The sequence below is a fragment of the Ambystoma mexicanum genome, chromosome 10, assembly GCF_040938575.1.
Source record: "Ambystoma mexicanum isolate Mex_15411 chromosome 10, UKY_AmexF1_1, whole genome shotgun sequence".
NCBI classification, from domain to species: domain Eukaryota; kingdom Metazoa; phylum Chordata; class Amphibia; order Caudata; family Ambystomatidae; genus Ambystoma; species Ambystoma mexicanum.
Genome location: NC_090932.1, coordinates 894,910,285 through 894,927,935, shown reverse-complemented (window position 1 = coordinate 894,927,935; position 17,651 = coordinate 894,910,285). Strand labels below are relative to the sequence as shown.

The window sequence follows — 17,651 nt, the reverse complement described above, 5'->3', positions numbered from 1 at the left end:
CATATGCTGTTTTGTTTGTAGCATAGACCTAGCTGTGACACAACAGAGCGCTAAAAGTACTAGTTTGTAACAAAAAGTGCACAACTAAGATAAATATTGAAGACACACTTGGAAAGATATGGCGAGGTGATAAGAGAGCATTAGAGTCAGAGAAGACAGGTTCCGAAGGCAAAAGGCAGACATAGGCCCTCATTATGAGGTTGCCGGTAGCATCAGCACCCTACCAGCAACCTCTGCTTACTGTTTCTGCTGCCTGACATCCCAGTAATACTGGAATATTCCGGCCAGCAGATGAACGGTAAGTTCACATTTCGAATGGATTGTGTCCTCCCACGTATTCCTCATCTATGATAGACGTATCTCGGTAGCTTCGCTGCTTTGGAATTTTCTTTCCGGCAGAGGGCGATGTGCACAAGGTTGTGGCATCGATGTCCCCCGAGGGCAGCCGTGGCGTGACAACACCACTCGTAGTACAAATAGCTTGTGCCGTGCTCGTTGGCTTCAGTTCCGTTTTGCCGGCCTTGGCTTTGAGAACAATGGCGCGCTTCGTTTTTTCCTCAAGAATAAATGTCCTCTTCTTCTACTCATTCGACCCCTAAATCAGGTTTCAAAAAGTGTTATGACTGTGGAGCAAAAATGTCCATCACAGACCCGCGTTTGACGTTCGTGTCTGGCTAAAGACCATCGAGTTGACGACTGTGGCTCCTGTCAATCTATGACTTGAAAAGCTCTTCGCAAACGAAAAGGTAAATTAGCGGTGGGGTGGGATGCTTCGAAGGGCTCTTCAAAGAAATACAAAAAGGCCACGGAGTCCAGAGACTCCACGCGGCATAAACACCCAAAGAGGTCTCGATCGAGGAGTCGGTCAAGACATTCTTCGACTGAATATGGAGATCTTTATGAAGAAGTGTGTTCATGAAGTGTTGCAGACGCCTCCACTGTCATCTCATATTCTTGATCGAAAGGGCGCACTGTGTGTTGCAGGTGGTCCCCAGACCGGGCCAGAGCCCACGCCCAATAATAGCCCATTTGCTCAATTACAGAGATCGCGACACAATCCTATGTAGGGCCCGTGAGCTGGGAGACTTGAACTACGAAAACTCCCAAACGTCGTTCTATCCAGACTTCACCCCATCGCTGCAGAAGGCTTGCCTCTCCTTTTTGGTGGCAAAACGCGCCCTACGGGAAAGGGGACTGCAATATGCCATGCTATATCCATCCAAGCTGCGGGTGCAGCACGGAGGCCAGGTGCCCTTCTTTACGGATCCTGGAGCTGTGCACAACTTCTTGGAGACACTGACCCTCATTACGACTCAGGCGGTAAGCGGAAAACGATGCCGGTAAATGAATACCGGCATCGTTTACCGCTAGGTCCGATTATGACCCGCGATAGTGCAATTAGCGACATCGTAGTTTACGGTGCCGCTAACAGCACCAAGGTCGCGCGCGCGCGACCCACTATGCCGTAAATACCGGCATGGCGCAAAGCTACGCAGATCACAAACCAAGCGGACATGCCCCTAACGCCATCGCCAAGGCCGTAAAGTACCTTACCGCCATGGCGCTAATTCTGCCATCGCGAACCAACCGTAAATGGCCATGTGCAGTGTCCCCAGCTGCCACAGGTGCACAGAATCAGCACTGGTGGAGGCAATACAGACTCTCCCAGTGCAAAAAGAGCACACCCCACCCCTACCAGCCCCAGTCACACTCCACAATGATACCAATAGGACTAGCAATGTTGGGGCTGGAGGACCTGATAGCAATGCGAGTGCTACAACTGCAATAACAACAACAACAACCTGCACAGAGGAGACGCAGGAGGAGAAGGAGGGCAAGGCAGGGCCAGCAAGCCCCACCAGCACAGCCAGTGGCACTACACAGGCAGCCCCCAATCCCACGCATCAGAGCCAGTCCATTCAACCTCACCGCAGAGCAGATCCACACCCTGTACCGACTGGACCGCGACACCATCACCAACATTGTGCACATGATACACAACGACATCGTCAGCATGATAGAAACACCCACCGCCATCCCGCCCCTACTGAAGGTCGTGTCCGTGCTCCACTTCCTGGCCACAGGCACCTACCAGCACACAGTGGGCCACTTGCATGGCATATCCCAACCATTATTCTCACGTACACTGATCCAAGTGCTCGATGCCCTCCTCAAGCACACAGACGACCACATCTCATTGCCACGGTCTGCCCAGGAGATTGCCAACACCAAAGTGGGTTTCCATGCACTAGCTGGCATACCTGGTTGCATTGGTGCCATTGACTGCACCCATGTTGAATTGGTGGTCCCACATGCCATGGAGGTACCATACCGCAACCGTAAACTATTTCACTCAATCAACGTGCAAATGGTCTGCGACTCCAACAGGATCTTCACACATTGTTGTGCCCGATTCCCCGGATCAACGCATGATTCAATGGTCCTTCGGAACTCCACAATACCACGCTACATGGAGCGACATGCAGGCCCAAGATCCTGCCTACTCGGTGAGTCTAATGTCATGAGCATGGAAATGCGAAGTGTGTAGGTGATCGACGTACCAATGCATACTGCACCTGGCAGAAAGGGGGGGGGAATGATGCATACGTCACATGGCTGCGACTAGCAGTAGCCAGATCATACCCTGAGGCAGCACTCACGTCATCTGACAACAGTATACATGATGCCTGATCTAATCAGCCCTAACATGTGAATGAAAGTGTACCCCAACCATGACACAACCATCTGCAAGTGCATTGTACGAAATGTGACCACATTGACTCCAAAGGAACGCACCTACATGCACGTCACCAAACACCATCAACTGAAAGGCCTGTCCCCCATAACTGCGCACAAAGGAGGCACATGTCGGACAAGAACATCAATGCACCACTACACAGACAGCAAGACCCACAAACTCCCCCCATTGACACCAGTATTGTTCCCTGGGGTCATAATGAGCCAGACAGCAATGTTGCAATCATGTGAGCATTGACCTCACAGGACACGTGCCAGGTCACATAAAGTAATGGCCTGAACGGACACAGAGGATGGGCACTCACAAGGCAATTGTCCCCCCATGCATTGTGTCTTGGCATGCAAAACAGTACATGAGAGCCATGAACATATACCGGTTGCATAGTGTGAATCCATTAGCACAACTAAATCTGGTGCAAAGTAACAGTTGAATGCAAGGCATGGTGGCGCGTCATGTTCAGAAAGCAATCTCATTCCTGACACATACATTGTTGCCCATTTACAGGTGATGCAGGCTATCCCCTGAAGAGGTGGCTCCTTACACCAGTCCGGAACCCACAGAACCAGCATGAGGAGGACTTCAACCGTGCCCATGCACGTACCCGTGTGGTGATAGAGCAGGCCTTTGGCCTACTGAAGGCACGTTTCCGCTGCCTCAGCAGGTCTGGCGGGGCACTCCTGTACCGCCATGAGAAGGTTGCGAAGATCGTCATGGCATGTGTCATGCTGCACAATATGTGCGTCAGACGTAACGTGCCTCTGCCCCCTGACGCAGAACTGCAACCACCTGATGATGAGGATGATGAGGGTGGGGATGGGGCAGCACCTCAAGGAGGCAGCGATGCACAGGAGGGCCGTGAAATGCGTCAGAATCTCATTGACCAATGCTTCTAGCACACACTGCGTGTGCGTGTAACATGTGGACGGCACTTGGGGCACTGTGTGTGTCTGGTATATGCACACTGTAGACTGTACAACAATAAAGCACACATACACAATGAGCAATGTCCACACATTTGGTTTGTGATAAACGTAAAAGTGTATTGTGCTCCTGAAAAGATATGACACACCCAATCCCCCCTCCCCCCTGAACACCCCAACACACCCAATCCCCCCTCCCCCCTGAACACCCCAACACACCCCAACACACCCAATCCCCCCCTGAACACCCCAACACACCCAATCCCCCCTCCCCCATGAACACCCCAACACACCCCAACACACCCAATCCCCCCTCCCCCTGAACACCCCAACACACCCAATCCCCCCTCCCCCCTGAACACCCCAACACACCCAATCCCCCCTTCCCCTCCCCCCAGAAATCCCTGCAAAGGAGTGCCAGTGCCTGTGGTGAAGTGGGTAATGTTTTAGTGGTCCACTGTGCGGCCACTATTGCCAGCCCCTTGTCCCCGAACCTGGGGCCCCCCTGCCTGTACTCCTCCGGGTCCTGGATGAGCTGCGGACGGGGCTGGATGGGGCCGAACTTGCAGCTGAGGAGGTACCGGGCTGCTCGGTACGCCGTGTGTCCATGATTGTCCGTATCAGTTCACTGATCATATTCCGCACTACTGCTAGTTCCGTGCATATGTTCGTGCTTGCTGATTGGATGGCTGCCTTGATGCTGTCAGCACACCTCTCCATGCCTGAACTGGCACCTCCACAATCAGCAACATGCTGCGTTAGGATTGACGCCAGTTGTTCTTGCCTCGCTGATATTTGGTCCAGCACCTGGCTGTAATCAGGCACAATGGGGGTTGCAATTGCAGGCCCAATGGGACTACTCCCCTCCTCCCCTACTCCCACTGGGCTTGGAGTGGCTGGCCATGAACCTCCAGGGGATTGCCCCTGTGTGTCCTGTCCATGCAGGCTACATGGGGACAGGTGTGGGGAGGTAAATTGGGTGTGGGGGGGACCTTCCATGTCATCATCCCCATTCGCCACATCGCTGTCGGAACAGGCTGCGATGGCTGCAGTCTCCCCGACTGTACTGCTCCCCGCAGACACGATCCCCTCAGTGGGCAGCAGTGGTTGTGGGTCTGCCGTGGGTGCCATCATGTCCCTTTCCTCGGGGGGAATTGCTGCCCTGGGCTGTTCGGCAACAGGAATATTGGCCTGCTGTGGGTTGGCCATGGGTCCAGCAGAGGTGGATGGTTGGTGGCCTCTTACCTCTGTCCTGGTCTTCTTGGCTGGGGTGGTGCCACTCTCGTCCCGGCCGGTGTCCGAGTGTGAGCCTGTGGTGGAGCAGAGGAGGGAAAGTGTTATTGATGGTTCAGCGGACATTGAGCAGGCATTGTGATGAGTGCCATGGTTTAGATGGATAGATGGTGGACTTTGTAGGCCGTGACATACAGGTTGTCTCTCTTTTGGGTGGGTTGAGCATGCAGGAATGTGTGTGCCTGCTGTAGAGTGTACATGCTGCATGTGTGCAGGGTGTGGGTCTTCTGCTGATGTGTTGCGTTTGCCATATGGGGCGACATTGTGATTCCCATGTAAGTGTGATTCAGGGTGTTTTGCAAGGCTGATTTGGAGGCACCTACCTGTGTCTCCTGATGTCGGGGCTCCTCTCTCCATTCCGCCGACGCCCTCGATGCACTCTATGCCGATCAATGAGGCACATGTCTCCTCCCATGGCTGCGTCTTCAGTGGGGAGTCTGCTCCACCGCCAGTTGCCAGTCCCAGGTTGCGGTTTGCTGACAGTATGCCCCTTACTCGGAGCCGGAGGTCATCCCACCTTTTGCGGCACTGTCTGGCGGTGCGTGGGGTGGTACCTACGGCACTGACGCGTTGTGCCACGAGTTCCCATACTGCTTTTTTCCGGGCTATGGCTGGTCTCGTCATCTCTGATGAGAAGACAACGTCTGCCTTCTCCTGCAGCGTTTCTGCCAGCATAGTCAGTTCTTCGCGACTGAAGCGGTCCTGCCGCTGCCTGTCGCAGGCTTTTTTAACAACTTTTGGCATGGTTAGGTGAGGAAATGGGTGGGTAATGGGATTCACAGGGTTTCAGGGTCGGATGTAGTGTGGTTGGGTGGGATGGCAATGGATTGTTTTTTTAAATATGGCCGCTGTGCTCTTTCCCGTTCCGCCGCGATGACGCTACTTCCGGTTCCGCTTATTTGCGGTGACCGCTAATTACGGTGACCGCTAATTACGGGGCCCGCTGATTACGGTCGCCGCTATGATGGGTGGCGGTAGGTCACCCAGCGCTGCATTCAATGCCGGTAAGGGCTGTTTACGCCATGGCGTAGTTTACATTACCGCCATGGCGTAATGCTCGTGCGCGATGGGTCGGAATATGGCGCTCTTTACGCCATCGGTCCATGGCGTAAACGATGATTACGCCATGGCGGTAATGTAGCTTACTTACCGCCAGGGTCGTAATGAGGGCCACTGCCAAAGGTGTGAGGGGATTATAGAAGTCTTAGCCCAGTAAACTTGGGGCTGATCCCACCCTCAGCTGTATACTATGGTATATGTGAAAGATAAGGCTCTGGCAGCCTACAATGAAGGTTGCCCCTGCGAGCCCACTATTGTTGTTCCTATGCTCCTATTGGTGGGTAATAGATATGCTGGCCCATGTAATGAATTGGTTCAGTTGCTGTGTTAAGTTGTTTTTTTACAGAAACCTCCCCCTGAGGTCCATGGGCGGGTCCTTGAGCTGTGGAGTCTGGCGTCCCCGGGCGGTGGCCCACGATGGTTGAGGCATTGTGGGGGCTGTGGGGTGGGTCAATTCACTGCAAGTTGGGGGTGGGTAGTGTGGTAGGGAGAGGGTATGTTGGTTACTATGGGGTTGCTTAAGGGGTGGAGGGATGTTGGGGGCACGTTGAGGTTTTTCAAAACGGTTCAAGTCTCAGGTACACAGGTTGTTGCGGAGGAGTGGGGCAGGAATACATGGTGGCGAGGCAGGCCTGTCTGAAACAATGCAGGGGCTATGGCTAGCTGCAAGGTTATAATTTGGAATCTGCTTGGGCTTAACAACCCGCAAAGTGATTCAGTACTGTTAGAGGCACAGAGCTGAGGTGGTCCTTTTAGAAGAAATTCACCTGGTTGGGAGAGGTAATGAGGGTGTTGCAAGGTCCTGGGGGGAGTGCAAATACTACACATCTGACTCCACATACTCGGCAGTGGCCATGACACTTATACACATGTCACTTTGTTTTCACACGAAGAAAACGGTAATTGATCTGGCAGGGTGTTTTCTGATTGTATCGGGGTGCTGGGGTTCCACATTGATGACGTTCGTCAATATCTATGGTCCGAACGTGGATGACCCTTCATTATTTGAGGCCTTATTATCCAAATGCCACAAATTCTCACACACCAATATTATATGGGTGGGGGACCTAAATCTTGCTCTTGTCCCAGAGAAAGGCCCTCATTACGAGTTCGGTGGTAACCATGCCGCTATTTCCGCCGAAATCGTGTCAGGGTCCGGGTCCTCGGAATGAGGACTTACCGGGCCATTCCGAGTTCGGAAGGCCCTGTAATTCCTCCCTCCAAGGACCCGGACACGGTCCTTCCCCATTCCCATTTCAGCTCTCATAGGGCTGAATGGGAATGGGAGAGGGAGCAAACAACGGGCCATTACGAGATGGGCCGTTGTTTGCTCCCTCTTCCCCTCGCAGGACCCAGTAAGCACGCCTGGTTTTCCCAGGCGTGCTTACCGTGTCCCGCGAGGGGAACTCGTAATGCGGCGGTACGGAGTGAACGGCACCGGCACCTGTTACGGTGCCGTTCACTCCGTACCGCCAGGGTCGTAATGAGGCCCAAAGACAGAACAGTAGGGGGCGCTCACCCGTGCTCTACAGCTGCGAAGGCGGTGCAGAGATGTATGGCGGAGTTGGAGCTAATGGATGTGTGGCAGCTGCTCTGGCCGGAGGGCAGGGAGTATGCCTTTCACTCAACGGTTTACAGCACCTCTCCGCGCAGAGATTATGGGCCTCATTATGACCGTGGCGGTAGCCGTGCTGGTAAAAACGGCACGGCTGCCACTGGAGTCGTGTTTTTTCACAGTTCCTGGCTTTGCAGAATTTCAGCCCCGGCGGTCCTGGAAGCCAGGCGACAAAAAAAATAACTCCCCATTCCCATTGAGTCCAATAGGACTCAATGGGAATGGGGAGGAAGGAAGCACCGGCACTGTGTGCAACAGTGCCGGTGCTTCCGTCAATGTCTGTAAGCTGGTGCCGTACCGCCCGCCAGGTCAGACCTGGTGTGTGTGCCGGTCCGGTAACAACAGTACTAGTAGCTTACCGGCACCATTGCTACCGGACCGGCACACTCGAAATGAGGCCCTATGTCTTAGCAATCCTGCCCCTTATACGCAGGACAATATATTGTACTCTCCTCCCCAGAACGCTTTCCGACCACTCACCTGTCCTCTGGTCTCTGGATCCGGTTGACAGGATAATCCCCCGTCCCTTCCGGAGATTCAAAGCGGCAGCCCTGTTGAACATAGTATTCAAGAGTTAAGTGCATAGCCTAGTCAACCTATACTTCCAGGAGAACTTGGGAATGGTCCCTACGATGAGCTTTATGTGGGACGGATTCAAGGTGGCATTGCGGGAGGATGCCTATCACTGGAGCTGGAAATGCTGAAGACAATACGTAGGCAACTATCTGAGACTGAGCTGGAAATCAAGAGCTATGAAAGCAGGTCTGAGGTGGGGAAGACGGTGCCTACAAGTCCAGCCTTAGGGATGCACTGGATCACTTTAACAGCCTGCCAGACTGAGAGGTCAAATGCCTAGCACGCCCAGCGATGGCTCGTAGATACGGAGAGAAAGGTAGAATGGGCAGGCAGATAGCCACAATGATTAGGTGCAAACAGGGAGCCACAGTCATCGCCACTGTGAGAAACAAAGTCGGCGAGGTGGTCACAAAGCCGGATACTATCCTAGACGTCTTCTGCCAATATTATATTCGCCTATACACGTCTAGAGGGTCGATTCCAACTCCTGAACTGGTGCAATATGTGCGAGAGGCGTCTCTACCCACTTTGCAATGCGAGGCGGCTGAAGTTCTTGCAAAGCCCATTACACACAGCGATATACTGCTCGCTATACGTGCCCTCCCATCGGCCAAGGCACCGTGTACAGATGGAATCACGGCCGAGTTCTACAAAGAGATAGGCCCTGAGGTAGCTCAGCACCAGCTGGCTGTCGAGAGGAGGCGATTAAGGTAGGTCAACTCCCCTGACTATGCGGGAGGCAGTGATCACTCTGATACTTAAGCCCGAGAAGGACCCTATGGAATGCTCCTCGTATCGCCCCTTCTGACTGCTGAATTTACATACAGGAATCTAGGCTAAAGTGCTGGCGGACCGGCTACTTCAGTTTGTCTCAATCATAGTCTATGCAGACCAATCAGGCTTTATCCCGGGAAGATGGACCTTGCTGAGCCTGCGCAGACTCTTTGCTATCCTTGCCCAGATAGACCTGAAGGTACAAGCAATCGCGGCACTGCTAGATGTGATGAAGACGTTCGACTCCGTCGAGTGGGGCTTCCTATTTGAGGTCTTGCGGCAGGTGGGCATCCCAGAGTATTTCTTATCGGCAGTGCGCCTTTTGTATGTGGGAGCAAATGCACAAATTGGTATAGACGGCAAGCGATCCAGGATCTTCTCTTTAGGCCGTGGAACTAGACAGGGCTGCCCACTGTTGCCACTGCTCTTTGCATTGGCGATAGAGCCAATGGCAGCCCGGATACGTACATTTCTGCACCTGGCAAGGGGACTGGTGCTACGGGGCACTGGGGAGTTGGTGTCGCTGTATGCGGATGGCGCTATCCTGTATCTTAAAGACCCTGTGACTAATCTAGGACCACTCTTGCAGGAGATAGCATAGTTTGGGCGGGCATCTGGAATAAACTGGAACAAATGCAACTTATTCCCACTGACGGGAATACGATTAAGCCGGCGGACATGGGGGGTTATAGATGGGAGCAAAAGTCAGTTACGTACCTTGAAGTGCGGGTAAGCCGCGATGCCAGGAGGGTGCTGGAGAATAATCACATTAACTATCTGAGTGTTCTGAGATCCAGGGTAGAGGTATTGTGTAAGCTCCTGCTCTCGCTGCTGGGTCGGATAGCGATTGCCAAAAGGGTGATAGTTCCCAAACTCCTCTACAGTTTCCAAAATATTCCTGTGTGGCCGGGCGTCAGGTTCTTTACTGAGCATAGGGGTTCAGATGATAAAGCTGTCGTGACACCCGTGGCCCCCGCAAGTAAGCTGGGACACCCTGGTCCTCCCCTGGGAGTGTGGGAGCACCAGACATGGAGTTGTACTTCTTTGCTGCACAGCTACATTTTGCGTCCCACTGGATGCCGGGGCGCAACACAATGCCCCCTCGTACGCATTGAGAGATGCTTGGTGCACCCTTTTACACTGCAGCGGGTCATGATATCACAGAAGGTGGCAGACACACGTAAATGTGACCCTGTGGCATGCACGATACATGCATGGAACTGTGCACTGAAAAGACTACAGATAGATATCCCATTCGATCCAGGCCTTTAGATATGGAAAGTAGAATGCCTCCCATGGACATGTGACAAAGCTGTACTATACGAATGTAAGGGGGTGGGGATTGAATGCATGACCGACCTGTACCCTGGGGGAACATTTGTATCTTAAGAGCAATTCTCTGCTAAGATGGGAGGGGGGCTTAATTTCCCACTGCAGTACCTTAGAATGCGGGCAGCATTTAAAACATGGTCCCCGTCGTTCCCAAACATCCCAACGACCTCCCCGCTGATGCAATACTTGGTTGGCACCCTGGCTGCGAGGCGGGTGGTCTCCGCACTTTATGGAAACCCTTAAGTGCAGGCATCAATGGGAGGAAGATACTGGAACCCCGTTCAAAGACAGACAATGGGCAATGATCTGTGAGCTTACGCACATTGGGGCATTTGATACACGACAGCAACTGATCCAGTTCAAAACTCTTCATAGGGCGTACCTGGCTCCGGCCCGCATCCATCTGATTGACCGCACCAATGCGAGCAACTGCCCAAGATTTAACACTGAATCTGCTGATTTTATTCATATGTTGTGAATGTGTCCCAAACTGCGGGAGTTCTGGGAGGGGGTGGTGGAAGCTGTTTCTGCTATGCTGGAGAGAGCAATACTATGTGAATTATGGTGCTGCATGTTTGGCTGGTTACCCGGGACCCCTAAACATAACTGGAAATTGCTTACAACATGTATGATAATGGCAGTGAGATGTATTTTAATGAGATGGATTAGTGCAACCCCTGGGGCTATAGACTTGAATCAGGGATCTGATCTGGCTTAGTGACAAAGAATACGGACTATTGTGCAGTCAGCAGACTAGGCCCAAGAACATTTGGGGCCCCTTCGTGTCAGCATAACTTCTGCATGAACCAATGGGCCAGAATGTAGCCCACGACTAATGTTGCCCCCCACTCGTCTGCCACTGCACACCTTCGGGGGGATCCCTGCTGCCTGTTGTTTCGTACCTTACCTGTATTTGGCCTCAATGTTGTACCTCAAGTTGATACTGTAATGTTAAATGTCTTGAGCCGTGAAACAATCAATAAAGAAGATTATTTATTTTTTTAAAGGCACTTTTATCTCAGGGCAAGGGCCAACCACTTAAGCACAGGCTGGGCTTGGCTATGTCTGAGTCTGCCCCTCTACCGTGTAATTGACGAGGGTCTGGTATTGGCAGCCCCTCATAGGCTCACTCGAGTTTACACTGGGACTTTTTTATGTGTACGAAATACGGCTAGAAAACATAGAAAATACGGACAGAATTGCTTATACCAGACATTCCTCACAAAGTTAGGACAGATCCGTAGGTCAGGACATGCCACAACAGCATAAGCAGAAGCCACACAGTTGTGGTTTTATGCAACAAATATATATGAAAACATTTGAAATTACAGGCAAAACTAGTATAATGTTTTAATTGAAAAGATTGCAAGTTTTAATGCGATCAGTAATTCACAGGTTAGAATGATTAATAATTATTATTCCGTACCCATTATGAAACTCATAGATTTCAGGAAGATTCCCAAAGAGAATTTCTTTTTTGTTCTGAAGTGGTGTAGGGATAGGATGTATCAAGTTTGGATTGTCCACGGCTGAAACATACCCCTGGTGTGTACAAAAATAAAAGCAGAGGCTTGAGTTTCATCAGATTAACTGTTATCAAGCGTAAAAGTACATAATTATAATAACGGCAAACATTTAGAACAAAGCTCATAGAGATTAAAATTTCATTTAATGAAAGGGACTAAGCCAAAAATTAAAACAGCAAAGGTAGTCAGACTTAACTATTTGATTAATAAAACATGATAAAATCCATCAACACAAACCGCAGTATGGGTTTGAGCAGGACAGGTTAATTGCAAGCTACAGGGGTTGCACAGGGAGGGGGAAGAACAGGTGTTTTACCAGATTCTATTATAGAAAAGGCACATCTTCCTGCAGTCTCTTCTTATCTAGTTGCTTCAGCCTGCAACCAGGTCATGAACAGCTTACTAAAAAGTTTGAATATGTCATACATTTAGGCATATTTCAGGGAGCTGACCCAGCCCTCTACCCGTCTGTCACCAAGTGACACACCCAGTTCCTGTTTGTTTCGGCCTTTTGGCAGATCGGGATTAATTGCTGCTCCATGATGTCTGTTGCTTTTTTAGGGTACCGCTTATCTGTCGCTGTTTCAGAATAACTCAATTTCTTTTCTTTTTTGCCTGTGCTTCCCTTACCGTTTGCTGTATACAAGGCCTTAAGCACAGCATTGTTTGAAGGAAGCAATTGTCGGTGCCTTCGCAGCCTGCAAATCACCCTGCGGTGAGTTCTTGTTCTTGGCATCGGTTTGCATCTGAGGTCTTTGCAGAATAGTCTTCTTACCATGTCACAGCTGGTACTGGAACCAACGGTGACGCAGGGCCTAGTTGTCATCCAAAAGGCCAACAATATTTGCAAGAGGGGAGCACATCAAAAGGGAATATGTTTTTCGACATCGTCAGTCAGTACCAGGTTTTATACCACACACCCACTTTGAGGGTCTTCTCAGGTTCAGTTAACACAGGTTTTCTCCTGTCAAACTCATCTGAAGCAATTCCTGGTGCGGAGGTGTTGGTAACTCAGATGGGAAAATCAAAGTACCCCTTGAAGGGGGCGCTGTTGCGTGACGCGGAAGATGGTCGCTGCCTGAAAGAGCTCCGGCTGTGGCTCCACTCTCCTATCATATATCCTTGCCTTCCTGCACTCAAATCTCGATTGATGGTCTTGGATGGTGGTCGCTAATACCAGAGCAGAGAAATATCTGCGAGCCGTGAGAAACTGGTTGTGTGTGGATGGAGGCCTGGTGCGTGGCCTGTATGTATACAAGGCGGCAGGCACGCATAGTTTCTTGACTGCTGGAACCTGAGGAAAGAACATCCTGCCAGAGGAAATGTGGCGCTTACAGCCTGACTTTCATGTGCCGACTACATCAGCCCCGGCATAGTGAGGATCCAGTCGGGCACCTGGTGTCCCCCGCACCTTCAGCCCTGCAGTGCTGCAGGAGAGCATTGCCATTGGCTTTGCTGAGCGAGGCTCGTCTGAGTGGGTGGAGGCCCTCCCGTGTTCGACTTGTGAGCAGTGATCACAAAGGGCCGGACCTCGGAGGGCTCCAATGGAGCCACAGGTACAGCTGGACCCTCCTCCCGCCCTGTAACAACAACCACGGAGTACACGGCCAGGCTCGCAGGCTGTGTTGTGAACCCTCGTGTGTTCCCGCGACACCGTCTCCTACATCTCGCTAAGTCTACTGAACTGCCAGCGGGCTCTAACTTGGTGGATGTTGTTATATGCTAATCTCTGAACGTTTCCCAGCAGCTTGAATATTAGAATGATCTGCTCTCCCTCACACTTAATCGTGGCTGCTCAGGGTCTAGAGGAGGCTGGCGAACCGCCTTGTCCCCCGACCACAGGCAGGCTACTCGACAGTTTTACAACAGAGCTATTTTACCTTTGCATGTTGAAGATATATGTGGCGCTTGATTGAGGGCGTGATCTGATAACCTGCTCTGCCATCTAATTTCCACACAATCGACACGCTGCTTGACTTGCGTTTAGCATGACTTACATGTGCACACATATCAAGTAGCTTTAGCTGAGCTTTTGAGACCCTTCATATCCTGCAGTGCGGTGTGTGATGGTGAACCCCAAGTTGGACCAATACACTAAAATGGACGCATCAGCGCCTCCTCAGCCACCAGCTACGGGCCCCTCCCAGCTGGATGTTGCAGCTCTTAACCATACTCTCTTGGCCCTAAAAAATAGTATGGACACCATTGGCACTTAAACGGACATATTTACCTCCAAGATACCTCCGAGATCTCAGCGTTACAAATAGACAAACTATATGAGCGCATGACTGAAGCAGAGAATAGAATCAGTGAGGGGGAAACAAGGTTTGGGCATTGCAGAGGGAGGTCTCCCTTCTAGAACAAACTGTCAAGAAAATCACTGCTAAAAATGATGACCTAGAAGGGAAGTCGTGGCGTTATAACGTGCGTATCCTTGGTATACCGGAGTCCACCCACATTAATAATATGGAACAATTTGTTGAAAAAACACTTAAGGTGGTGCAAGCTGACACCCCTGTGTCCAAGATGTTTTTCGTGGAAAGAACGCAAGGCACCCTGGCATTTACACCTCCACCTGGTGCCCCTAAGCGTCCCATTAATGCGCACATTTTTAATTACAGTCACAAGGATGTATTGCTTAAAGCTGCCAGGGAGAAGGGTGAACTCCGCTGAAGCTCTGTGACAATCTGACTATTTACGGATTTCGGTCCTCAGGTACAAGAGCAGAGGAGACCCTTTCAATCAGCTAAGAACATCTTAAGGGGGAAGAATGTTCACTACGCAATGATATACCCAGCCAAACTCTGTGTGCTCCACATTGGTAAAGCCACATTCTTTACAACACTAGAGGCGGCGGAGCAGTTTGCAATGTATTTGCCAGACCCTCGTAACTCACTGCACCACTCTCCTTTACCCCTGTGACGCTACAAGACATGCTTGCTATGAGTAATCATTCCCAGATATAGGAACATGTACTTTTCAGGAAGGTGACATATGGTCTGGTCATGCGCCCAAGTTGCCTGGATGCCAAAGGTACTCCGTTACCACAGTCAATGCAGGAGTTGTAGGTTCACAGTTCTTGGTTTGTTATGTGGGGGTGCGGGATGAGGCCGGTATGTTTTGGTTTCTGCGATGGGAGTTGTTAGGTTTGTGTTGATGGGGGATGGGATTGCGAAGTTGAAGCGATTTAGGGGGGTCTGGGATGGCAATTTTAGTGCACCAATCTGTAGTTTTATCATTTTAAAAGAGTGTGCACTGGCTAGACCTCTTTGGGGCAATGTGCTACTGTGCTGGTGCATAAAATCGTCCTGTTGTTTAATTGAAGGGCAACAATGTCTTTACCTGGAGCAAATGTAGGAGATAGCATCTCTCTGTTATCTTGGAACATACAGGGTTTCAGAAACTGAAAAAAGTCCAGACTCATTGCAACTATGCCAGGAATCACGGTATGAATGTTATTTGCTTACAAGAGACGCATTTAGCTCCAGACTGTGAGCCTCCTAATATGCCAGGTTGGGCTGTGCACTGATATGGCTCTTCTTTTTCCACACATTCACAGTGAGTTGCAACATATATACATTGAACGCTGGCATATGAACTCCACGAAAAGGTTGGGGACCCGGGGGGCCGGTTTATGCTCCTGGCAGTGGAAGTTCTGGGTCTTGAGGACCTCATAAGAAATGTATACTCCCGAACATGGAATCTGCATGCTTTTTCCCGAATTAGGCTAACCACCTGCATAGATTTCCAGATTATGATATCATAAGGGCAGGCAATGTTCATATAGCGCTGACACTGCACTTAGGTAGATCTATGACACAAGAACATACTGTCCAGGGTAGAAACTAAATGGCTCGACATTGCAGAATACCACATATTGTATGATGTTTGGAGAGTGCTACACCCCACCTCTAGAGAATACTCCTTTTATTCAGGGGTCCATGGTAGCTCATCAAGGATTTACTATGTCATGGTTACATTAAATTTGCGACCCGCTGTCACTGACACCCAGATTCTGTCTCATTCCCTTTCAGATCACTCCGCAGTGATGGGTATTTTTACTTGTCCCCCACAGCCCCAGAAATTTATGCAATGGTGTTTAAGGGCACGTGCACTGGAGGATGCCCTCTTCTGGGAGAACATTAGACAGGATATTCAAACCTTTTTTTAGGCCAATGTGGGGTCTGCCTCTGATACTAGGATTGTGTGGGAAGCCTTCAAAGTGTTGTCTAGAGAAGGCGGGATATTTGAAAAATATTTGTAGATTTATCTCTAGTAAAGAGCAGCAAATTAAAGATCTGGAGGTACAACAGGGGTGGAGGGATTCCCAATTGACATGGGAGACTGTTAAGATCAAACGGGAAGAATTGCACCTTCTTATGGAACAGGAGGAGAGGTTCCTGGGAGATCCTATTAGGGCAGCCACATATGGGGAAGGATACCGTCCCAGCCTTAGCGTGAGCAATTAAACGGGAGCGCCTCCCAGAGGATATTGGTGAGATTGAATTCCCTGATGGATCCACAAGCAGGGACCCTTTGCAGATCACTGAGACATTTACTAGGTATTACCACAACCATATACATCACTACATGTGGGGCGAGACTCCATATCTCGATTTTGGACCAGTTTGCCCCAGGGTGGCTTGATCCAGCACAAGGAGAGAAACTTAATGAACCTCCGTCGGAGGCAGAAATTTGCAAAACTATCCTCTCTCTTCCCAACGGTAAGGCCCCAGGTCTAGAAGGGATCACATAGTACTATATTAGGAACATCCAGATTTACTGGTCTCACATATACACTGCATGTACGATGAAGCCTTTACCCATGGAGTTCTACCCGAATCCACCAGAACGGCCATCGTGATGGTGTTGTTGAAATAGGGTAAAGACCCTGTAAAGTGCTCTTCATATAGACCCCCTAACCTTAGTTAATACGGACAATAAAATGTTAGCCAAAATCTTAGCTGATCGTCTCCTCCCATATATGCCTGAGCTTATTCTTCCAGACCAGGCGGGCTTCATCCTTGGTAGGTCCATACAGAACAATTTAAGGCGGCTATTGACTCTCATACATAGTGTGAACCCTGAAATCCCTATAGTGGTTGCCGCAATGTACGCTGAAAAAGCTTTCGACTCAGTAGAATGACCCTTCCTATTTGAGATACTCTGGCGTGCGCTTTTCCTACCTCCTCAGGCTGCGATATACACAAACTAAATTCTGTCTGAATATATCACTTTCCGTCCCGGGGTACGAGCTTGTCCCCTATCCTTTTTGCCCATATCATTGAACCGCTTGCATGTTTTCTTAGGGACTACTACCTTCACTGGAGTGTTAGGGTCCGTTCTCATGTTTCCATTATATTGCTGTACGCGGACGATATGTTGTTGTATATAAAACATCCTAAGGAAAATGCAACCAGTTGTTATTGCCATCCAACAATTTGGGGACATCTCCGGGATGAAGGTCAACTGGTCCAAATCAGAGGTATTGCCCTTGACCCCTGTGGTATGTGAAGGGGATGTTGGTATACATTTTAAATGGTGCCCTTGGGGCATACGCTATCTGGGTATACACATAACGACATCTCCGACAGATCTATTTGGGAATATCTATGTGACAGTTTTGACAAGACTGGAACATAGAGTGGAAACATGGATCCTGCTCCCCATTTCTCAAGCTGCTCGAATGTCTTTAGCTAAGATGGTTATCCTTCAAAAATTCATATACATTTTTAACAATACTCCAATCTGGCCTGCACCCAGTTTTTTGTCTAGGGTACGTAAATTAATGATATGTC

The 17,651-nt window shown here is 50.2% G+C and overlaps 1 protein-coding gene across 9 annotated transcripts in view; it reads right to left on the bottom strand.

Moving 5' to 3' along the window:
• MCF2L2 (MCF.2 cell line derived transforming sequence-like 2) overlaps positions 1 to 17,651 on the bottom strand; it is a 3,251,461-nt gene that overhangs the window by 1,128,084 nt on the left and 2,105,726 nt on the right. For all 9 annotated transcript variants that reach the window (XM_069618639.1, XM_069618638.1, XM_069618642.1 and 6 more), the window contains exon 17: positions 11,754 to 11,869. In XM_069618639.1, coding sequence (XP_069474740.1) covers positions 11,754 to 11,869 — 116 coding nt within the window. The remainder of the gene's footprint in view (positions 1 to 11,753; positions 11,870 to 17,651) is intronic.